Genomic DNA, 23,912 nt, shown 5'->3' on the forward strand with positions numbered 1-23,912 from the left:
TCCAGCAAGCCGGCCTGTGGGCTGCTTTAAGAAGCGTGCAGTGCAGACCCAACAGTGAAACCAAGCAACCAAACATGCCTCTCCCTTCCTGCGCGGGCCTGGTTAGGCTCGATACGGGCAACCAAACACGCCCATTGCCAAATGAACTATTTTCTTTCGGCACGGGCCTGAGCGAGGTGTATGCGGGCTATCAAAGGCACCCCAAGTTACTTTTTTCTCATGGTGCAAAGTGCACTTCAGACTTTCGTTTTCCTAGGCGGGACGGCGCCCGGCACCCGCCTGTCCGCGGTCCATCCCAGCGGCGCTCTCTCTTCAGTCCCTCGCTCGTTCCACCCAAGCGGCAGCGGGCACGAGCGCTGTGACCAGCGTAGCGCTGCCGCAGCGACCTCCGGCGGCTGCCCCGGTATGGATCTGGTGGTGGTCGGCGACGGCCCTGGGAGGCCGACGCGGTGCCGAGATCGAGGCGGCGGCGCGGCATCTCGCGTCTTCCCCGCCTCCTCCTCCGAAGGTGCCCGCGATTCCGCTTAATCCAATCGACCCATCAATCCAGGTTAGCTCCGGGGACCTTTTTATTGTCATTGTTGGGACTACTGCGTTGAATCGATCCAGTACAAAATAGTACCTGTCAAAAAAGGATTCAGTACAGATAGCCCTTTGCTCTGCTCTGTGGATGCTTATGCTTATGGTTTCAGTTCAGTACAAACGCTTCCGTGGTTGGATGAATAATCTGAACCTACTGCACATCCCCCTTTATTTGTACAAACGCTTCTGTCAGAAATTTAGTGTTACAACAGAAGGAGTCCCCCTCAGCAAAGCGACATTGCAAAACCACATCATACAGAATGATACTATCTGCCCTGTAGAGCAGACATCGTCACATCATTAGCACTAGGTGGCTCTTCCTCCGTTACCCTTATGTGGAAATACGCCGGATGCTTAGGTTCAGGCAGGGTCATACTTTCACTGCTTAGCATTGCAACCAAACTTGTTGTGCTGGGTCTATCAGCTGCATTCTCTTGCACACACAGCAATGCGATGTTGATACACCTCATTGTCTCTAACACGTCAGACTCTGAAACTATTGATTCATCGACGAACTCCAGCCATCTTTCCTCTTTCCACAACTTCCATGCCTAGGAAGATCATAGAGACATATTAAATAAGGCTTTTAGATAATCAAATAATTTTAAAAATTGGATACAAAAAGTACTTACATATCCGAGAAGATTGAAGAAGTCCCCATTTTGATGGAAACATGAGTTTCTTTTTCCATTGATGATCTCGAGAATCAGCACACCAAAGCTGAATACATCAGATTTGATCGAGAAGAGACCCTCTGAAGCATACTCAGGAGCCATATACCCACTGCAAATATAGGAAAAAAAAATAAACATCTATTTCAGTTTTCTGTATCTGGCTGACTTGTGCAGGATGGACTAATTTGTAAGAAGAGCTTACTATGTCCCAGCAATCCTTTTTGTGTTCCCTTCAGTATCATTTGAGCTGAATATTTTTGCAAGCCCAAAATCTGATATTTTAGGATTCATTTCACTGTCCAAAAGAATGTTGCTTGCTTTAAGATCCCTATGTATGACACGTAACCGAGAGTGCTTATGCAGATATAGAAGTCCTTGTGCTATCCCTTCGATAATCGCTTTTCTTTTGTCCCATTTTAATAAAGCCTTTTTAGTTTCATCTGCACACAAGTTAATGATATATGTATATTAGAGGGGGAGGAGGGGTGATAGCTTTAGTAGACAGAGTTAACCCATAATCTGTAACAGGAAGCTCAAGAAGTAATACCAAAGATAAAGAAGTCCAAGCTTTTATTTGGCAAATATTCATATATCAATATTTTCTCCTCTCCTTGAGAGCAACATCCCAAGAGTCTAACCAAATTGGTGTGCTGGAGCTTAGCTATGAGTTGGACTTCATTTTTGAACTCGGTGAAACCTTGCCCTGACTGTGAAGCTAGTCTCTTAATTGCTACCTCCGATCCTTTCGGTAGCTGACCCTGTGGAGGTTTAAAAGAGTTCGATCAGTGATATCATCTCACAAAATAAAAGCCTTAAATCTTCGGAGCACCCCCCCCCCCCCCCCCCCACCCGCCCGCACAGGTTTGTGGGTAAAGTCAAAGGTACATGTATAAAATAAAATCAACTGCGTCGTACAATTCTAGCTATTGATGCAAACTAGGTTTCTTCTTCTCTTTGTCTACGTGCATAAATGTGTTCTTACCTTGTATACTGGGCCAAAACCACCTTGTCCCAATTTATTTTCATCTGAGAAGTTACTTGTTGCATCTGATACTTGTGAAAAGTCAAAAAACGTGAACTCTGAACTTCTTCCTATTCCCCAGACTAGTTCTTCATCTTCCTGTGAGCTCACTTTACCTAGATTCAGAAATCAGAGTTTATGTATTCCTTTCAGGCAGTGCTGATTCAAAGTATGTATGAATCTAAATGGCCTCAGAGGTGTGTGAGCACAGTAGCATTGCTGTAACTGACCTGTTGCATGCCTTCTGGTCCATCCAAACCAAATCACAAAGCAGAGAAATGATGCTAGTGGAAGCACAGTACAGGTAATGACCAAAACCTTTGTTACATGACCTAATAAATGTAAGATTTCACACAAAGATAGGTGGTTAGTTCATTAGACAATTCTACACATATAATTACACAGTAGTAAATGGATTCAACAGTTCAAGGTTGAAAACAAATGGTTTTGGAGCTCAAGGATGAAAACAAACTGTTTCGAAGCCCAAGGTTGAAAAGTGGGTTGAAAGCGGACTTATTTCATTATATTTTGAGGAATATTCTGACATATAACTGTAATGTAATCTAAGGTTGCATTGTATGTAAGTTTGTTAAACTGAAGCATTGATCAACGTCTAGCAGTCAGCCAGATGAATTAATTATGTCCTTCATAGTCATCAAAATTAATTTATGGCCATTAGATATATATATCTGAAGGTGCTCTGTATGCACAACTCATATTTATACAAGCTGCCCACTCTTCCTACACTAACCTACTCTCAACTGGACCTTTTTCCTTAATTCCAGCATGAGTTGTAGAATTCCAATGGATGGAATAAGATGCATGGTTGATGGTTTAATAGCGTATATGAATATCATTGTTTCGTATAAAATTTTATTTCTTATATCATTAGAAATTAATTTTATCTCTATACCATTAGAATTTTAGTCCCACTAAGTGTAATCATTTCTTTTAACTCGATGCTTGATCTGATAGGTACCATTTGAAAGGTGACCTGGCACTGTAAGAATGCTGCACAATAGTTAATTTTGGCACCATAAAGATGTGATAAGATCATAGGAAAAATGTAAATAGAAAAAAAAATAGATATATAGATAGATATAGCGCAAATGCTCTTTTATAACAACAAAAAGGAGATGACCTAGTTTCGGTGAAAGGAAAAACTTATTCCCTTGCTTACTTGGGAGTTTCCTGCTGGGCACAGCAACTGCCTTATTCTTGTCTTTCTGCCTCGGAACACCAACTGGCCCTGGCGCCGGCTGGGGTGCTACCATGTTTGTTGTTGGATCTACAGAATCTGACCAGGTGATCTGCTTCATTGGCTGGCCCTCGTAGAACTGATACGTGTCGTACCATAAATTACACCACACACTAGCAATCCATTCACCACGTTGCAGGTAGGAGAAATTCTTTGCTGTGCTCCTGATATTGTTGAGGCAATCCCAGCAGTCATTTGGTGGCAGGTCCAGGTTACACTGCGCTAAAGAGTAGAGCAACGGGATTGTGTTGTTCAAATCCATGCGGCCAGTGGCATACCTCATCGTCGAGTTGTACACCACTTGTTTGGCCGTCTCTTGAATCAGCACCATGATGTTGTCATTGATGCTGACACCGGTGTAGGCACCATACTTGGTCGAAATGCTGGAACCCGTATAGCCTTGCACGCTGTCCATAAAGATCATCAAGCTGTTTAGCACAGCACTGGAGTCGTAGGTAAGGTCCGTGGCGGAGATGTGGACGATGCAGTACTCATACAAGACATGCATGTCGTAGGGTCCGCACAGCCGCCACGCATCATGGAATGCTGTGGTGATGCAGCTGGTGCAGATAGGGTTGTTGTACGCGATGTCGCCACGGCATACAGCGACACCGTATATGCGATCTTGGTCGGTTCTGACAAAGCCCTTGGCGAGGAGGGTTTGTTTGAATGAGGCACTCCTGGATAGCTTGGTGGATAGGAGTTTAAGGTTGGCCTGGTAGGTGCTATCGTTCATGTTGGAGATACTATCGTCGCAGAACTGCGCTAGTGGTTTGCTGGCCGTGACGAATGGCTTAAAGCCGAGAATGAGCAGGAAGACGATGATCATGGCTCTGGCTAAGCAAAAGGTAATACAGCCCAACTTCTGCAGCAGCTCCTAATTATCAGCATCATTTGGAAAGCTTGTCCGGCTTATGGTTTGACTGCTTACTTGATTAGCGATTAACTAATAAATATCATAGTGCAGGCCGAGCAATCAAATTACATGGAATACAATACTGCTGCCGTCCAGGCACCATCCTGCATAATCAAATTGGTTGTAGTACAAGTGATGCAAGACAGGGGAAATAACAAAATGTAGAACGGAACAAATCCACATTCAGTGCGGCAGTGAAAGGAGAAGAGGTCTTCTTAGTGTGGCCTTGAACGAGCAGCGAAGTCGAAGGTCAAGATATTGAAGAGTATCGAAATGTGTTGAAAATTATGTAAGCTCCTGTAATGCTGGCATTTGTAAGACATTGAACATCTCAAGTATGTAAACTCGGTTGAATTTTTTTTCTGTCATGTAGTGTTGTTTGTAAACCAAGTTCGACATCTCAAGAGTTTGTAAACTAAGTTTCGACGCCGTGTGTTCCTACTCCACTCTGTAAATGACCTTGAAACAAAAGTGCCATGGGTGTTTTTTTTTCTGTAGGGAAGCTGAGGGCCTGAGGCCATTGACAATGTCCCAAAAGATTAGGTGTTGGTCGAAGCTGAAAATAGATCTGCAATATCCTGTTTACCCTGTTGCCGGTTTTCATAACGTCAAAATTCCACTCCTATTTGCCATTCTCCACTGGCCAGCATGGACTGTTCTTTTTCTGCACAATATATGTGCGGAGAAGCAGGTAACCAAATGGTAAAAGAACACGTTTGGTTGCCCGCATCCACCCCAACTAGGCCCGTGCGCGAAGGATTTGGCCCGTTTGGTTGGCTGGGTAGCATCAAAATGCTCGCCTGCATGAATCTTAAAGCATCTCTGGGTCTGGCTCAAGGGGGACGACCGAAACAACCGTTTTTCACAGCTAGGGCCAAGCGGTGCAACTCGAGGCACATGGGCGGCGGCGGTTGCATGCGAGGAAGCGGTCTCGAGATGCCGCGTTGTTTCCCGTAGCCGCGACATAAATTACCCTCACCTTCCCTCACCGCTCTCTCTCCCCTATCCCCACTCTCACACCGGCGGCGGTTAGCAGCGGAGCGACGAACTGCTAGGTGAGCACTGGCGTCAACCACCGTCTTCAGCACTGCACCAGTAGCTCGGCAATGGCGATAAGCCCTTTCTCCTATCTTTTGATTTCCTGCATTTGATTCACGCTTTAGATTGGATTTCCGCAATCGATTCGAGCATTATGGGTTGGTTTTAATACCGGGGGGGGGGGGGGGGGGGGGGGATTGGATTTCGAGCATTGGACTTTAGGGTTCATACTGTGATTTTGAGTACAAGGGGGTTGGGGGATGGGGTAAATCAACCTTGACCATGGCGACCAATGGAGGCGCTTGGAGGCCCGTAGCCTAGTTGTCGTCCACCACCAGCGCGTCGTGGTCAGGATCCAGCACCACTGCGACGGCCGGTTGAGCATGAGGAGGCCTGATGAGCCTGTTCAGAGGGCCAGATGGGCAAAGTACATGCTCGTCAAGCCTCTTCATGCCCAACCGATTGTCGTGGTGGCGCTGTAGGATGACCACGAAGTGCTGGTGGTGGACGACAACAAGGCTAAGGACCTCCAAACTGCGAGGATGTTGTTTAGGAGCAATGGTGTGTTGCATTTAGTTTGCTGTTAGAACCGCTTGTGGTGTGTTCATAATTATGAAGATCCACTCGTTCGTACCTAGTCAATACTGATCAGCAGCTACGGTGTGTTGCATTTGTGTTGTTCATTGACATCTTTTCATGTTGTTGATCATCATGCAGATCGAGAATGCTCCTTCAGAGATCGCCAAGGGCAAGCAATTGGTGTTGGTAAAAGAGAAAGGCAAGGAGGTGGTGGAGCTCCCCAGCGCCCCCAAGCGGCCTAGGAACTTCACCCATTTCCATGTTGAGTAGACTGTCTTCCTTTCATGACAGTCTTAACCAAAGATATGTGTGTGTTTCTGTCAGAAATTTAGTGTTACAACAGAAGGAGTCCCCCTCATCAAAGCGACATTGCAAAACCACATCATACAGAATGATACTATCTGCCCTGTAGAGCAGACATCGTCACATCATTAGCACTAGGTGGCTCTTCCTCCGTTACCCTTATGTGGAAATATGCCGGATGCTTAGGTTCAGGCAGGGTCATACTTTTGCTGCTTAGCATTGCAACCATGCTTGTCGTGGTGGGTCTGTCAGCTGCATTCTCTTGCACACACAGCAATGCGATGTTGATACACCTCATTATCTCTGATGCATGTGACTCTGAAACTATTGATTCGTCGACGAACTCAAGCCATCTTTCCTCTTTCCACAACTTCCATGCCTAGCAAGAGTTTAGACACGTATTACATAAAAGATCATCAGATGAACAAAAGTAATTTTACATATTGAGTATAGAAAATACTTACATATCCAAGAAAGGTTGAAGAAGTCCCCAAATTGATGGAAACATGGGTTCCTTTTTCCATGGATGATCTCAAGAATTAGCACACCAAAGCTGAATACATCAGATTTGATCGAGAAGAGACCCTCGGAAGCATACTCGGGAGCCATATACCCACTGTGAAGATACAGAGGAAATTATACTTCTATCTGGTATTTGGTTAACTTTTAGTAGTATGGACTTAAGGAAGAGCTTACTATGCTCCAGCAATCCTTTTTGTGTTTCCTTCAGTATCATTTGAGCTGAATATTTTTGCAAGCCCAAAATTTGATATTTTGGGATTCATTTCACTGTCCAAAAGAATGTTGCTTGCTTTAAGATCCCTATGTATGACACGTAACCGAGAGTGTTTATGCAAATATAGAAGTCCTTGTGCTATCCCTTCAATAATCAATTTTCTTTTATTCCATTTTAATAAAACCCTTTTAGTTTCATCTGCACATGAGTTAACAATATATGTATATTAGAGTGGGGGGGGGGGGGGGGGGGGGTAACCCATAATCTGTAACTGCAAACTACAAGAAGTAATACCAATTACCAAAGATAAAGGAGTCCAAGCTTTTATTTGGCAAATATTCATAGATCAATATTTTCTCCTCTCCTTGCGAGCAACATCCCAACAGCCTAACCAAATTTGTGTGCTGGAGCTTGGCTATGAGTTGGACTTTGTTTTTGAACTCAGTGAAACCTTGGCCAGAGTTTGAAGCAAGTCTCTTAATTGCTATCTCCAAACCTTTCGGAAGCTGGCCCTGTGGAGCTTTAAAAGAGCTTAATTAGTGATATCATCTTGCGAAATAAAAGTTTCTATACTTATCTTCGGACCCCCATGCTTGTGAGTAAACTTAAAGTGCATGCACGTAATCTACGAGATCGTACAAATTTAGCTCTTGATGCAAACTAGGTTTCATTTTGTTCTCTTTGTGTACCTACATAAATGTGTTCATTTACCTTGTATACTGGGCCAAAGCCACCTTGCCCCAATTTATTTTCATCTGAGAAGTTACTTGTAGCATCTGATACTTGTGTGAAGTCAAAAAGCTTGAACTCTGAACTCCTCCCAGTTCCCCAGACTAGTTCTTCACCTTCCTGTGGGCTCACTTAACGTAAATTCAAAATTCAGAGATTGTGTAACCCTTTCCGGAAATTCTGATGCAGAATATATATATATGTATATATATATATATATATATATATATATATATATATATATATATATATATATATATATATATATATATATATATATATATATATGAATCTAAACAGCCTAAGAGATTTTTTCTTAGATCCACAGCCTAAGAGATTTGTGAGTACAGTAGTAGCATTTCCGCAACTAACCTTTTATGTGCCTTTTGACCAGTCCAAACCAAGCGATGAAGGAGAAAAAGAATGCTAGTAGAAGCACAACAGTTGTAATGACCAAAACCTTTATTATATGCCCTAAAAAATGGAAGATTTCACACAAACGGAGGTGCTTAGTTGATTAGTCCATTCAAAATATGATTGCACAATAAACTTTGGTGTTTACGTTTGAGGAATATTTGAACATATAATATAATGTAATTAATGTAACATTGCAAAAGTTTACTTTTCAACTTAAAAATCTGAAACCAGTTGTTTTTGACCTTGAATGATTGAACCCGTTCACTTGGATGACACGTGGTAGACATATAGCATCACTTTATACATTCCAGCACCTTCCTATGTTAGCAGCTTAAGTAAAGAATAAAATCAAATTAATGAAAATAAATAAAAATAGGAAATATTTTGGAAACTTCGGAAAAATACAGAAAAATCAGGGAAAATAAAATGGACGGGACATCTAGTAACACAAATAATTTTCCAAAGTATCACCTCTATTCTGAATTATAAAACGTTTTGGATATTTCAGTATATGGACTGCATATGGGCTGCAATGAGTGAACAAACACACCAAAACGTGTCTATAAACATCCGATTCAGAAAAAAGTTAAAACATCTTATAATTCGGAACCCCCCCCCCCCGGGGGGGGGGGGGTGTATTATGCAATTTATTTAAGTTTCACTTTTGATTTTTATTTCTTACTCAGCCTACCAAGATGACAATTTACTGACGCGTACGGCCTGTGTCTTCTGAGTCAGCTCAAAACCACTTGGAATAGGGCTAATGGGGTTATTAAATGGATTCAACAGTTTAAGGTTGGAAACAACTGGTTTTGCAGCTCAAGGTTGAAATTTGAACTTTTTCACTAGTTTATGGTTGGAAAGTGGACCTTTTTCTTTATGCAAGGAATATTTCAACATATGATATATAATCTAAGGTTGTTGAATTGAAATGTTGATCAATGTGTATCAGGCACCCAGATGAATTACTTATGTCTTCCAAAATGATCAAAATTGGTTTGTGATCACTAGATCTATATCAGAAGGTGGTACCCATAACTCATATGTATAGAGTCCCATTTACTCTTCCTACTAACCTACTTATCAACTGGACCTTTTCTTTTATTTCAGCAACAGTTGCAGAATCCAAATCATTCACACACTGAAAGTTTTGGCAACTACGATCTTGTATAAGTTCCATAATTTCATTCCACTCGATGCTTGAGTCTGATATAGGCACGATTCAAAAGACCACTTGGCATTATAAGGATGCTGAACTGTTCAATTTTAGTGTAATAAAGATGTTGATAGGAATAATATGAATAGAAACAGAACAGATATAAAGAGGTAGCGGAATTTCTCTTTAGAACAACAAAAAGGTAAGACCACCTAATTTGGGGGAAAGAAATTAACATATTGTCTTGCTTACTCTTGTGTTTCTGTCTGGGCATGACAACCACCGGCTTAAAGACATCCAGGCGGCTGGTGGCGTACATCATTGTGGAGTTGTAGGCTGCCTGTTTGGCTGTCTCTTGGAGCAGCACCTTGATGTTGCCATCAATCTGGGGGCTGGTGTACATAAGAGTCGCCTCCAAGTGAATGCTGGGACTCACAGTGCGTTCCGTTGTGTTCGTGAAGACCAGTAACCTTTTCAGCGTATCACTGGAGTCGTAGATAAGGTCTTCCTGGGAGATGTGGACGATGCAGTCCTCATACAAGACAGCTGTGGCCGTTTGGAGTATGCACAGCCACCTAATGTCCTGGAATGCTGTGGTGATGCAGCTGAGGCAGGCAGATGTGATGGCATCACCGTGGCACTGTGCGGTGCCATAAATGCGGTCTTGTTTGGTTCCGGCGAAGCCCTTGGCAACGATAGTTTGTGTGGATGAGGCACTCGTTGCTAGTGCAGCAGATAGGAGGTCAATGTTAGCTTGGTAGGTACTACCTTTGATGCCGAAATCGGAGTCGCAGCGGCACACCAGTGGATCGGCGGCGGTGACCAATGGCTTGAAGCTGAGAATGAGTAGTAAGAGGATGATCATGGCTCTGGCTAACCTAAAGGTGACTCAGCTCGCCCTCTGCAGGAGCTTCCTAGTTATAAGTATCATTTGGAAAACTTACCAGCTTATATGGTCTGACTGCTTTCTCATTAGAGTTTAATAAGTACTAATAACATCAGCTTGCAGGCCGTCCAATCAAACAGCGTAGAATTCAATACTGCAGCCGTCCAGGCATTAACTTGTGTAATCAAATTAGTTGGATTATGCAAGACAAGGGGAGAACAAAATGTAGAGAATTAACTGATCCAGCTTCAGTGTTTCAGTCAAAGGAGAAGAGGTCTTCATGCGACCTTGAGAGAGGTGCGGAGTCGAAGATGATTACGACAGTTCGGTAAGGCTATGGACTATCTGTTAGAAGCTTGACCCAGAAAGATTTCTTATACCGAAACGCTTTGGAAATTCTCGTAAGCTTGTGTGGTGCTGGAATTTGTCAAGACACTGAAAACCTGAAGTAGGTAAACTTGGCTGAATTATATCATGCAGCAGAGTTTGTTAACTAAGTTTTGCCAGGTATCTTTAGCTCGAGCTCTGTGAAAATGACCCTGAAACAATAATGCTGTTGGTCGAAGCTGAAAGCTGAAAATGTAGCGTGTTGCCGGCTTTCATAACGTCAGAATTCTAGTCCTATATATGAATGGACAGTACGGCCTCTTCTTTTTCTGCACAATATGTACAGAAGCTGGCAACCAAATGGTGAGGAATCACATGCACACCTCGATATATATAGCTGAAATATCTTACAGTAATCCTCAACAAGTCTGCAAAACGCTACACCTCAGGAAAATAAATCGGTTTTTACTTTTTAGGAGAATGGTAGGTTTCCCTGGGGGATGTTTTCCATTTTAATGCAAATAAAAACAAATGATAAGAGCATTTTTTTTGTTTATTCACATTTTGATATTCTTTTGAGGAATCACATGCACATTTCGGTGTACCTACACAACACAACACAAAGCTATATTTCCCGAGACTATTTCTGCACAAGGTCTATCTAACATTTACTTTTGTGTGCATCATCATCTGTTCTTGGAGCTCCAGTCCATGATGGCCGACCGGAGTGAATGGTTGGGGATGAGGCTCTTGCTCAGCAGCCGGAGGTTAGTCATCGGCGACTTGTCCTTCATGCTCACCCATGTCTCGATCGCTTTCCGGTCGTAGGTGTACCCATCGGCGGCGACGCATGGGTCCTCCATGATTTCCTGAAGAATGGGGCAGAGGAAGTGGCCCGGGGCTGCTGACGATGATGCTGTCCGGAGGAGAAGGGCCTTCGTCTCCCTGGCGGCTCTGGCAGCGACGTCCTTGATCCGCTCCAGTGCCGGGAGGATGTGCTCGCGCAGCCCAGGCCGGTCCCTGCGCCGCATCTCCGCGCACTGCAGAGCCAGCGCCGCCAGCTCTCGCGCCTCCTCTGGCGGCCACTGCCCGGCGGTCACGTCCAGCATCTCAGCGAAGGAGTCACCACCGTCTTCCTCCAGTGCGGTCTCCACGGCGTGGGCGAGCCCGAGCGGCGACGTCCGCCCCGTGAGCAGCTGCAGCACTACCACGCCGAGCGCGTATACGTCTGACTTGGCCGACACGGCGCCCGTCCGCTGGTACTCCGGGTCGATGTAGCAGAACGTGCCCACGGGCGTCGTGTTCCTCACCATCGTGGACTGCTGCTGGCCTCCTCCACCTCCGGCACCCGAGTGGTGGAGCAGCGCCGTCGAGAGGCCGACGTCACCGACCTTGCTGGAGAGGTTCCGGTCGAGCAGGATGTTGGCCGGCTTGAGGTCACGGTGGATGATGGGGTCTGGCCTGGCGCTGTGGAGGAAGGCGACGGCGGTGGCCACCTCCCAGGCGACCCGGACGCGGTCGTACCAGGCGAGCGGCGGCGTGCCGTTCCGGCGGTGGTGGAGCGCGTCATCCAGGCTGCCGCTCTCCATGTACTCGTACACCACGCAGCCGCGCTCCGGGCACGCGCCCAGCAGCAGTAGCAGGTGAGGGTGCCGGATCTTGCCTAGGACCTCCAGCTGCATGCAGCATAGATTTAAGATGAGATGAGCACTTGCAAAACGAAAGTTCAATATACAGATACATGTTGCAGTGACAGTCCATTTCTAAAAGCTGAATATGAATTCTCTTTGATTTTGATGAAAAAACCATTTTTTGCCAAATTCATTTGATGAAATCCTTAAAATGTTCTAGTCACAGTTCATTTGTAAATACTGAATTGGAATTCTGTTCTGTTTTTGGATTCAACAAACAAAAACAAGTCATAGGTGTATGTCTGGTGTTAACCAAACTCTGATGTCTGTTTGGATTTAATTTTCTTGAGCACTTTTAAGATGCTTCTCTTACCTTCTAAGATGTAAGATGAATATTTGATCTCACCGTCCGAGGTCAAGGATGAATATTTTAATCAAGATTTAAATCAAATTGAAAATAAGAAACATGGCCTCATTGTGTAGCCTAGCCAGATAGAAATATGAGTAGCATTAATTAAAATAACTATATTTTCTCTTATTTACTTTAATGACAATATGATTTACTTCCTCATTTCGGTGACATGCAAAGTTCATACTATTAGCCCTATATATTCATTTATAGGATCTCACCTATTAATAGTAGGTATGAGTCATTAGATCATCCAAAAGTAATGGCTAAATATTAGCTCAGGAATGTATTAAAGTTTCCTAATTATGTTTGCTAAAAGTCACGCTTGGTGTAATGAGCAGCTAATAAAGGAGAGTTCTTTGTTTTCCAAGTAAATACGGTACCTCCTGCTGTAACTGCTGAGTTCCAAAACCTTCAAGGGAGTTCAAAACTTTCACTGCTGCAACACTATGCTGAAACTTAGCCTTGTAGACTGTTCCATATGTCCCCTTACCAATCACAAGATCACTTGAAAACGATGAAGTCGCCGCTTGGATATGCTCCCATGAGTACCTATTGTACTCGGTTAAACATCGTCCGGCGTTTTTCAGTCCTGTGTTGATCTCTCCAGCATTTTGGTGATCGCCATCACCCTCTGTTGCTTTCTGTCCAGAAGAGGTTTGTATAGGTTGAGCTTCTCTTTCGGCCACCTCCTCTTCTTCTCTCTCCATTCGCCTTAGCAATCTCCTCACCATTTCTTCTGTCAGGTCGATTTCTCGAAGCTTGATTTCGGGCTCGACACGCTGGATGCCCAAGTTGTTGTGTAACTAACAGCAAGATTTCAACAAGAAACGGTTAAAACTTTGCATGTTATTACACACTTTATAGATCAGTTGGAAGTAAACCCTTACTTTCTGAGTGGAGTCGACCGGTTCAGTGTGAGCACACTCGTGAAGCTTCTGAAGATGTCGCAGTTTGACCTTCATACTCTCAATTTGAAGCTTCAGATCATCCTGCTTAGCAAAGAAAGTTCATAAATTGCACATTCACTTGGACACATATGTTACTTTGGATGTGTGCGTCGTATGACGAGTTCTTCCATTATCTTTTGTTTTTGCTGAAGCAAAGGGAATACTGTTTTTATTTAAAGAGTGTAAATTCCTACCTGGTCATGAGAATGCTTGAGGTTTGTTGCAATTTCTGAAACTGCTGCCTGCAGGTCAGGGATGTCTGGGGAACTATCTCTTCGGAAGCTCTTGTAAACTGAATCCCCACTGCTGCTGCTACTGAGCTGCGCTCCCGATGCGATCGAATGTGAATTCGTTATCAGGGTTGTGTCAGCGTGGTAAGAGATCTCGCTGCCTCCACTGCCTGAAGGGCTAGCTCTCCTGTTTATGTTTGCGAGTGCGTGATCACGTTGCGATGACCGAGAAGACTGGCGGAATAATACAGCTGCTGCTCCATTTCTGTCAGCACACTCTGCAGTAGACAGAATAGTTAGCACCACTTATACATTTATGTTCCTGAAAGTTTGGTGTTTCTACTGAGGTTAAGCTGCTGATCCAAAATCAATTGATTAACTTTTTCCGAAGAAACAACTTTTTCTGTATCATAAGTTGACAGGTGTAACCAACACATATTCAGAAACCAATACCAAATGCAGACTTGAGTATTGCCTGAGGGCGCACTGGAAAGGCTTCTGGAGCTAGGAGAAGAAACGGTTGAAAGAGATATGGTCTTGGGTGTTTCGCAGGCATCAGATGTAGCTGAGCGCACGAATGACAGTTTGCCCTTTGAAACCACGTATGCGGTACAGAAGCTTGGAATGCATTCGGAGATTTTGGTTGCAGTCTTGCTTCCTTTGAGCTTCCTGCAAGTAGTTAACAATGATAACCACATGATTAGGATTGTACTAGGCATTTCTCATCATATGTTGTACTATGCTTTTTTTTCATAATAAAGAATTGTTCATCTTAAATTCTCTGCAAATTTCCATATTGAACTTGCAATCAAGTACTAGTTGCAGTGCAACCTTCAGTGTTAGGCTGGTAGCTGGGGAATTAAATGAGGAGACAATGATCATCCTACCAAATGCTCAAGCTTTTCTGACTATTTGTCAGTGCTCCAGCTAATCATCCTAAAAGTTTTCTTATGCTGAAACGACAGCAATCAGAATGTACCTTCGGAATATGCTTCTGGACGAAGAGCCCAAGACCAGCTTGCCAATGTTGAATTTGCCGATTTCCTCGCTTATAGCAGCAGGCACGTCATCAGATTCAAGTAAAACAGCTTCTGCTTCTACCTGTTGATCAAACAGGGTAAAACATATCACTATCTGTATCAGATTTCATGAGTTATTACTAACTGCAAATCGCATGGTAAATCAGGCAATTGTGCAAGCCGGTCAACCTGTCTCTGAGCACACATCTTCTTGTAAGGGAGCAACATGTTCCTTGCTTGCCATTCCAGTTCTTCCCGGTATGCCGATGCCACGTCGTCGCGCACTTGCGAGACCGGGATGTAATTGCCCACTGCCATCAGAGGATGAAGAGCAGGTAGGTCAGGTCAGTGTTCTGAATAATTGGCAACGACTAAAGAACAGCAGGTATACCCTTAATCACAAATTGCCCACATTTAGAACAACAAAAGTTCATATTCATCAACCTAACGATAATGCAGTACGCCTAAGGACAAAACTCTGCACTCTGCAGTTGGTGTTCTGATAGGTGTGACCCTGTGACACTGTAACCATAAAATTTCTTCAAGATGCTGCTACATCAAGATCAATTATTTGGACTGATTAACATTTAACAGTATGAAGCTAGCCCTATCCAAAACTAACCTATCCAATTGGCATAGAAATGCCAGTCATTGAACAATAAAATAAAAATAAAAAATGCTAGTCTGAAATTGTTTTAGAAGTCATAGTAGCCAAAGGTTCATGGCGTATTAAAACTGTCAAAAAGATCTTGTTCAGACATCAAGAACTGTAAATTCAGACAGTTTACTGCTAGGAGGCAGAGATGAAACGAAAAAAAAGAATGAGAGAGAAGACAGACTTGGAGTGGGCACCATGGTGATGGGCGGGCGGACATGCAGGATCCGGAAGAGGACCCGCCCGCCGGGCACGAACTTGTCGAGGGCCCACTTGAGCGCGTGCCTGCTGCTCCTGCTCCCGCTCACCGCGATGGCCACCGTGCTCACGCCGGGGGCCTCCGTCTCCGGCGCCGTCTCGCCGGAGTCCTCCTCCTCGATCTCCGTCGACATCCGCCTCTGTATCTGTTTCTTCCCCCCTCCTCCTAATCAATGAATCAATCAATCACTGCCCTGCGGAGCCCCAAGAGCAATTATCAGAAACATTCAGCTCCTGAGGAATCTCAGAGACACGAGGAAAATCACATGACAAGGACATAAACTGCAGCAGCGAGAAGGGGACAGAGGAGTCAAGAACTTCGCGCCGGATTGAACTTAGTGCTCCGGGCGGAGGAGGCGGGAGGGAGATTCGCTGATGGATCGACCGGGCGTGCGTACCTTGGAGAAGCCATGGATGGGAGGGTGAGGATGATGATCCGAGGAACCAGGCGAGGAGGAGGAGGAGTGAGGAGTCAGCAGGAGACGCGGACGTGGAGTGGGGACTGAGCTCGGCTTGAGAGGGGAGCCGAGATGGACAGAGGCGTCTCCGGTTAAGTTGGTTGGAACGTACAGTGATAAATTATTGCAACGGGAAAGGTTGGAGGGTGTCTGGGTGTGTCTTTGGTTATAAGATTCACCCTAAATCCTTCAAAGTGCACGCACACCATCTAACCAAAACGAGCGGCCAGCTCATGACCGCTCGATCGCGTCGCAATCGCATCGCGCGAGCGCCAGGTGTCGCCTGGTCTGTTTCCTCCCACCGTGCGGTCGTGGGCGACTTGTCCTCATTCGACCCAGCGCAGGACCCACATGTAAGCGACTAGAGGGAGATAGTGGGCGGCGGTTTCGAAACGCGAGCCGTTCTCGGCCTTTCTCCCCCCTTTCTCTCCCGTTCCTCCCCATTCCTTCCTCGTCTCCTCTGCCCTCGTTCTCGCTCCGCGGCGACTCGCGCCGCTGCTCTCCAAATCTCCGCGGGGGGATTCGCTGCTGGCCCTCGTCGGCGCTGCAGGTACCCACTGCATCCCGCGTCCCTCCTTTCTCTGTCTCGTCGCCGGGGGTCTAGGTCGTTTCGAGGTCGTCGATGGCGGAAATGGCGGGCTGGGATTCCTAGGGTTCCTATTTGCGTCAACTGCCTCGTATGGTCGATTTGGTGTAGACGTGTCGTGTGTGCTTCCGTTGGACTCTCCTGTCCTTTGATTTGTGCGGCAGCAAGGGACAGTGGTGGTGGGGATTCATGGTGGTAGGGTGTGTTGGTGTCAGTGGAGTGGTTGTTGGGATTTGCGGTCGACGCAGACGTCCGCGGAGGCCTTCTGTTGTCCTTCCCCTCTCCGTCTCGTCGCCGGGGATGAGGCCGTGGCCAGGTTGACGGTGGCAGATCTGGCGGGCTGCATAGGGTCCCTCTTCTGCCCCTTTCTGTGCTTGCTTCAATTTTGTGCGGTTGTAAGGGGTAGTGATGGTGGGGATTCATTACTGGGTGTTTTGTTGGTCATGGCCGAGTGGTGCTTGGGATTTTTGCGGGTTGAGGTACATGTGCGCCCAATATAACGTCCATATACCATGTTCTGGTCCTTGTTGCGGTTTTTGGTTGTTGGTAGATGATGTCCTAGATGTGTGCAATGCAATGGCTGATTGAACTAGTTTTTGGTTTAGTTGCACAAAATTCTACCCAGTTGGTTGCATCCCTTTTTTTAGTTGGTTGTTCACATGTTCTGCACTTTGCATTAGTTGTCATGCTTAGTTGGCTTCCTGTTTGTACTAGGTTGGTTGTCTATTAGTCTGCTTAGTTGGGGGTTGGCTGTCCTTATGTTCTGGAGTTGTTTGCATATGTTGTTCAGTTGCACAAGTTGGTCGAAATTTAGGTAGAGATTTTTTGTTAGTTGCACAAAATTCTATCCAGTTGGCTTCATTCATATGGTAGTTGGCCGTCCTTATGTTCCGCAGTTGCACCAGTTTGTGCTAGTTGGGTGTCTACACACTGTTCAGTTGCACAAGTTGACTGCTTAGTTGGCTGCATCAGTTTTACTAGTTGGCTGTCCATATACTAGTTGGCTGTCCACATGTTCTGCATTACTAGGTTGGCTGCTAGGTTGTCATACTTAGGCTTGCTTCCTGATTTATACTAGGCTGTCCATATGCTATTTTTTGAGTTTGCACAAGTTGCTCTGCTCCCGTGTTCGAGGTGCCTGTCGGTGTCAAAACCGGTGGATCTCGGATAGGGGGTCCCGAACTGTGCGTCTAAGGCTAATGGTAATAGAAGACGGGGGACACAATGTTTACCCAGGTTCAGGCCCTCTCTATGGAGGTAATACCCTACTTCCTGCTTGATTGATCTTGATGAATATGAGTATTACAAGAGTTGATCTACCACGAGATCGTAATGGCTAAACCCTAGAAGCTAGCCTATGATTATGATTGTTGTCATCCTACGGACTAAACCCTCCGGTTTATATAGACACCGGAGGGGGCTAGGGTTACACAGAGTCGGTTACAGAGAAAGGAATCTACATATCCGAATCACGCTTGCCTTCCACGCAAAGGAGAGTCCCATCCGGACACGGGATGCAGTCTTCTATCTTGTATCTTCATAGCCTAATAATCCGGCCCATGCATATAGTCCGGCTATCCAAGGACCCCTTAATCCAGGACTCCCTCAGTAGCCCCTGAACCAGCCTTCAATGACGATGAGTCCGGCGCGCAGATTGTCTTCGGCATTGCAAAGAGGGTTCCTTCTCCGAATACTTTAAAGTAGATCTTGAACATAAGAATCGTGTCCGGCTCTGCAAAACAAATTCCACATACCACTGTAGATAGTACAATATCCCACGAGTCCAATCTGCTGACAACTCACAGCGTGACATCACACCAGGGCCCGATCTTTATTCGAACCATTTTTATCCTGCCCCTCCGTATTTGGAGGTGCGGTTTCATTGGCACGTCTTGTTAAAGCAGAGATCGTGTCACCTTATCACGGGATTCTCATCAATGTGGGTATGTGTAACCCAACCGTGCCATCAGCACGACGCTTGGGGAATAAGCAAGTTTTAGGGCGAGTGGGGAGGCGCATGATTTTTACTGCCTTTATAAAGGTATAATGATTCCCCTCTTTCACCCACGTCTTCTCTTCTGCTTCCCCAGTCTCGAGCTCCAACGCCCAAGCTTTCATATCTTCTGCCCCGAAAAGCACTCCAACCATGTCCGGATCCGGAGTGCAAGGCAAGTGGATGGCCTCCTCCGTCAAGGAGAAGGATATCAAGAAACTCCGGGAGGCCAGATACCTGGCCAAGAAGATCGCGCACCGTCTCCCGACGGCGGGACAGATCGTCCCTACTCCGGAACCCCATGAGAGGGTTGTATTCCTCCCTCACTTCGTCCGCGGGCTGGGGTTTCCCCTCCACCCATTTGTTCACGGCCTTATGTATTATTACGGGATAGATTTCCATGATCTATCCCCCCAATTCCTTCCTCAACATCTCAACATTTATCATCGTGTGTGAGGCCTTCCTCCGCATCCCTCCACACTTTGGATTGTGGCTAAGGATCTTCAACGTGAAGCCGAAGGTGGTAGGCGGCGAACACGCCGAGTGCGGAGGCGCCATGGTGAGCAAGATGCCCAACATCAAATGGCCATCAGGTACTTTCAACGAGTCCATCAAAGGGTGGCAACAACAGTGGTTCTACATCACTAAGCCACGCGACACCAACTAGGTCGCAGCCCCCGAATTTTGATCCGGAGCCCCATTGCGGCTCACGTCCTGGCCCGAAAAGGGCCTAGACTGGTCTTCGTTAGACGAGCTGACGACGCTCCACACGCGCATCAAGAGCATGGAGGACAAGAATATCAAACTTGTCGATGTGGTCTAGGTGATGCTAGTTCGCCGGATCCTTCCATGTCAACGCCGGACCTATGGGAGTTTGATCCGGACAAGCACCAAACCTTGATAGAGTTCTTCGGCACAACGCACGAAGACATCTAGAAGGTGCTATTCAAGCCCAGAAAGTCGTGGCCGGACACCACCGAGGATCGCGAGCACAAATTGTCCCGTCCCGCAAGTTTGGTAAGTTTTTGTATGTTTGCAAGGTGTATCCTTTATTTGTATACTCTGAGGAAAACGCCTAATATTTCCCTAACGATTCTCCCAGGGCTGGACGAAGAAGGCAGAGTGGATCTACTATCCGGCGCCGCTACCCGAAGAACAAGCAGGCCCACTTCTGATGAAGATGCTAGTCCCGGCACCTTATAAGGCGCCAAAGAAGAAGGCCAAGAAGGAGGCCAAGGAGACCAGGGGCAGTCTCCGTTGCAAGGGTACTTCGGACGTGGTGTCCGAAGATGCCGAGGCCCACTCTTCCGCCGAAGAAGACGATGAAGAGGAGGAGGAAGAAGAGGAAAGCCAGTCCCCCCTGTGAGGGGGAGAAAGAAGAGGACGACCTCCACACGTTTGGAGGCCGACACGTCTAAGAAGGGGAAAGCTTCCCTTCCAGACGAATCCACCACAGCCACCGACAGCAGCCCAGAGTGGGAACCCAGGGTCAAGCCCTTGGCCAAATTGTGAGTACAAAGAAACCCAGACACATTCATATATCCAGTCTCACTTTTGCATAGTATTAATGTATTGAGTCACGCATTCTGCAGTCCGGCCAGGTCCAACATCTAGCGATCTTCATCGGAAGACTCGCTGGACCCGGATGCAATGGATAGCGGGACCCTCCCGACGGCCTCCTCCCCCAAAGGCATGGATAACACCGAGGTGTCGTCCCAAAGGAGCCCAAGCCAGGGAGGAGCTTAGGAGACCGTCGAGGCGGCGCCGGAGGGTCAAACCTTGGCAGCCAGACACATGGGGGAGCAGACCCCCATGGATACTGACGGCGGGGGCCGTCCTGAATTCGGTCCTCAGCCGGAAACAATTCCGGAGACCAATACGGCTCCGGAATCAGGCCAGCAACCCCTTTCAATAGAAGGGGCTGCGCCTATTCCACCTGTGACCTCTGTCCACCCAGAGGCGCCGGATACTTTATTGGCAGCGCCGCAAAGCGCTTCCATGGTTGAAGAGCACCATACCCTTATGGGTGCGGTGATTGAGAAGATTTAGTCTGCCAAAAGTGGGCTAACCGAAGCCTGCACCAGCCTTCTAACAGGCTTTGAGGTAAGTAGTGAAGTTAAAAGAATGTCACAGTATAGATAGTAGCCCCTGATACACTGTTCGGTGTTCGAAAAGAAAAGCTGGACATAGGATCAAATATATTTCGCAGGAGACTAACTATGAAATACCGATGTGAATAAGCAGGCGTCGTTATTGCCTGCAACCTCTCATACTGCAGAGGTCTCCGGACTGAAGCAGAGTCTGGAGCGGGCCGAAAAAGAGCTCGGCCAAGTAAAAAAGCAATTGGAAGATAACCAAGGTATGGAATAATCTTATTTGTATTCAATACAAATTAATAATTTATTTTAACTAAAAAATGTCACTGTATGTATTAGGAGCGGCGACCGAAGTCGAGGTTCTTAAGAAGGCGGTAGCCGAGGCCGAGAAGAAGGTGGCCAAGGAGCAGGCCGCTCATGAAAATCATGAGGCCAGGGTCATTGAGGTTCAACAAGAGCTCCAATAAGCCATAAAGAACTGCGAGACCTTGGAGCAGAGTATGGCAGATAAAGAATCCGAACTCACCAAGGCCCGTCAATCTGCACACGATGCCCGGGCTGAAGCCCAAGGTGCCCTCCAGGAAATCCAGGAGGCCAGAAAGATCGCGGTGGGTAAGGCCTTTATTATGCAGAGCAAATATGTGAAGGAAAGATTTCTTTTACTGACCCGAATTCGGAGTTCTCTAGGGGTGTTTGCGGATCTACCGCGCAGCGTGTCTGACGCCGCACAAGTCTACCGAGCCGAAGAGGGGAGCTCTACAGAGAAGCTGTTCTGGTCGCAATATCTTGCGTTAGAACATCCAATACCCTTTATCGATCAGCTGAAGCAACTGGTCGAGCTGCATAGGGCGACCGAACTAGCCATGAAGGATTTGATTATCCGGCTATGGCCTGCCGAAGCGATTCCCAGCAGCTACTTTGGACTCGTGAAGCGGCTGGTTAGTGCCTGCCCTTGGCTTGACGCCATCAAGCGGTCGGTCTGCATCAAAGGTGCGCGAATGGCCTTTGCCTGCGCCAAGGTGCACTGGGCGAAGATGGATGCCACGAAGCTGATGACCGAAGGACCACCCGCAGGGAAGGAGCACCGCAAGCCCGAGATGTACTATAATAGCATTTTGGAGGGATCCTACCTTGTGGCGGAGCAATGTGCCAAGGATATTATATTCCCATGAATACATTCATGTTATCCTGTGCTGTAATACGAAACAAGGTCGTTATGTAATATAATGCTTGTTATTTGAATTTTTACCTCCTGTGCGGCCGTTTTTATATTAATTCTGAGAGTTGGCCAGTCGTCGGCTTCTGCCCCCACGTAGGAAGTACGGGGGTGTTCGGGATAAATCTAAACACTCTTTACTCCCGATTTTGGTCCTTAAAGGAGGTGTTTAGCACAACGAACCAGGCAATCGACTATAAGGCTTTATCACCCTTACTTAGCCATAGGAGTTTGACCAAAGAAAGGTAGGCGCAGCCCCTAGTGTTCGGGAGTCCGAACTTGGGGTATTGTAAAACACCTAATCGGATAAAAACCATTCGTCGCACGATGCATTAGATATCGCATAATGCGGAAGAAAACGCTAAAGATTTTGTGACCTCTCGAACAGCTGACCGGCTCTCACCGTATCATGACAGTTACTTTTCGGCTTTCTCTACTGAGGTGCTCGTCCGGAAGAACCGGGACACAATTGCAGTAGTTCTCCCTTTACTACCCTAGCCGATATAGAGGAACGTAGGGTAGCAAGCACAGAAGCGGGGCAACCCAACTATTGACCCAAGACATGATTCGGAACCGATGCATATAATGCTATAAGTTCGGGGTGCCGAACAACCGTGAAGGTGTTCGGACTTTCTTGCCGTGTTATGGGGTACAATGAAGCCCTTGGAGAATTAAGGCGTACCAGAGTGTACGGCTGCTATTTGACAAAAAATAACAAAAAATTAAACAACAACTGAATGTCATATAGATAGGGCCGCAAATTGTTTTCATTGTAATTTAATAGTACGTCAAAGCGTATAAGTACAAGTAGTGCGATAAACAATATGACTTCGGAACCTGCTGTGACCACGGGGGAGCTGCGTGCCGATCCAGAGACAGATGGAATGATCCTCGAAAAGAATATCTAGAGATTCCCTCGCCCGTTCGAGCTACTTCCCTCTTTGGTATATCCGTCCTTTGATAGGTCCGGCAATCAGGCAGCCCATAACGGCCTAGACAAAAAGTGACCTGAAAATAAAAAGGAAAATATAAAATAATGCGTGTCCCGGGGTGGTTAAGCCGCATTGTGGAACACAACCTAGTTGTGCCTCCGTCTATGCCCATGGTATTTTGAGTGCGTAATTATGTACACGCGGTACAAAAGCCGTCGTTTGGTCAGGGTTGGGACGGAGGCCGGATTGCTAGTCAAGCTCTTGATGAGCTAGACTATCCTGCTGCGGTGTAGTTCAGACTCTTTTGACAGTATCTAGGAGCTTGGCCGCTGAATTGAGGTTCGACCTGAAGAGGCCGCTCTGTGCTTCTGTAGCGAGGGCAGCGGTGTGCTCCTCAGTACGGAGGGAGCGTTCCGTGTTTCCATTGACTGTTATGATACCACGTGGACCGGGCATCTTGAGCTTAAGATAAGCATAGTGTGGCACCGCATTGAATCGGGCGAATGTGGTTCGTCCGAGTAGTGCGTGATAGCCGCTGCGGAAGGGGACGATATCGAAAATTAGCTCTTCGCTTCGGAAGTTATCTGGGGATCCGAAGACCACTTCTAGTGTGATTGAGCCCGTACAACAGGCTTGTACACCTGGTATGACACCTTTAAAGGTGGTTTTTGTGGGCTTGATCCTTGAAGGATCGATACCCATCTTGCGAACTGTATCCTGATAGAGCAGGTTCAGGCTACTTCCACCATCCATAAGGACTCGTGTAAGGTGGAATCCATCTATAATTAGGTCGAGCACCAGTGCGGCTGAACCGCCATGACGGATATTGGTTGGATGGTCCCTGCGATCAAAGGTGA

The 23,912-nt window shown here is 46.4% G+C and overlaps 2 protein-coding genes and 1 pseudogene across 3 annotated transcripts; all 3 read right to left on the reverse strand.

The window, feature by feature from the left end:
• Nucleotides 1–848: 848 nt before the first annotated feature.
• On the reverse strand, nucleotides 849–4,364 carry LOC123084218 (cysteine-rich receptor-like protein kinase 6). Its single transcript, XM_044505939.1, has 6 exons — nucleotides 3,458–4,364; nucleotides 2,239–2,393; nucleotides 1,959–2,014; nucleotides 1,459–1,584; nucleotides 1,215–1,365; nucleotides 849–1,133 (listed from the first exon to the last, which is right to left on the reverse strand). The coding sequence occupies exons 1-6, from the start codon at nucleotides 4,362–4,364 to the stop codon at nucleotides 849–851; spliced, it is 1,680 nt and encodes a 559-aa protein (XP_044361874.1).
• A 1,442-nt stretch (nucleotides 4,365–5,806) lies between these two features.
• Nucleotides 5,807–10,274, reverse strand: LOC123084219 (G-type lectin S-receptor-like serine/threonine-protein kinase RKS1; annotated as a pseudogene).
• An 810-nt stretch (nucleotides 10,275–11,084) lies between these two features.
• On the reverse strand, nucleotides 11,085–16,356 carry LOC123087943 (U-box domain-containing protein 35). 2 transcript variants are annotated; one of them, XM_044510059.1, is made up of 9 exons: nucleotides 16,173–16,356; nucleotides 15,701–15,968; nucleotides 15,051–15,172; nucleotides 14,822–14,943; nucleotides 14,318–14,511; nucleotides 13,807–14,120; nucleotides 13,553–13,654; nucleotides 13,046–13,468; nucleotides 11,085–12,298 (listed from the first exon to the last, which is right to left on the reverse strand). In XM_044510059.1, exons 2-9 carry the CDS (start codon nucleotides 15,906–15,908, stop codon nucleotides 11,309–11,311), a joined length of 2,475 nt encoding a protein of 824 aa, XP_044365994.1. In that variant the 5' UTR covers nucleotides 15,909–15,968; nucleotides 16,173–16,356; the 3' UTR covers nucleotides 11,085–11,308. The 2 variants fall into 2 exon arrangements, with proteins under 2 accessions (XP_044365994.1, XP_044365993.1); XM_044510058.1 differs by having other exon boundaries at nucleotides 13,553–13,657.
• Between the last annotated feature and the right edge of the window lie 7,556 nt (nucleotides 16,357–23,912).

Source organism: Triticum aestivum, chromosome 4A (genome assembly GCF_018294505.1).
Source record: "Triticum aestivum cultivar Chinese Spring chromosome 4A, IWGSC CS RefSeq v2.1, whole genome shotgun sequence".
In the NCBI taxonomy this organism is placed as follows: domain Eukaryota; kingdom Viridiplantae; phylum Streptophyta; class Magnoliopsida; order Poales; family Poaceae; genus Triticum; species Triticum aestivum.

Bases quoted from the DNA above. Each gene is read 5' to 3' on its own strand.
- LOC123084218 (XM_044505939.1), bottom strand. From the start codon at position 4,364: ATGATCATCGTCTTCCTGCTCATTCTCGGCTTTAAGCCATTCGTCACG. The intron at 2,394-3,457 runs GTAAGCAAGGGA...TTCTGAATCTAG, and splicing joins GCCCAGCAGGAAACTCCCAA to GTAAAGTGAGCTCACAGGAA. The intron at 1,134-1,214 runs GTAAGTACTTTT...TGATCTTCCTAG, and splicing joins TCTTCAATCTTCTCGGATAT to GCATGGAAGTTGTGGAAAGA.
- LOC123087943 (XM_044510058.1), bottom strand. From the start codon at position 15,908: ATGTCGACGGAGATCGAGGAGGAGGACTCCGGCGAGACGGCGCCGGAG. The intron at 14,944-15,050 runs GTTGACCGGCTT...TTTGATCAACAG, and splicing joins AGATGTGTGCTCAGAGACAG to GTAGAAGCAGAAGCTGTTTT. The intron at 13,469-13,552 runs GTAAGGGTTTAC...TCTTGCTGTTAG, and splicing joins CGGTCGACTCCACTCAGAAA to TTACACAACAACTTGGGCAT.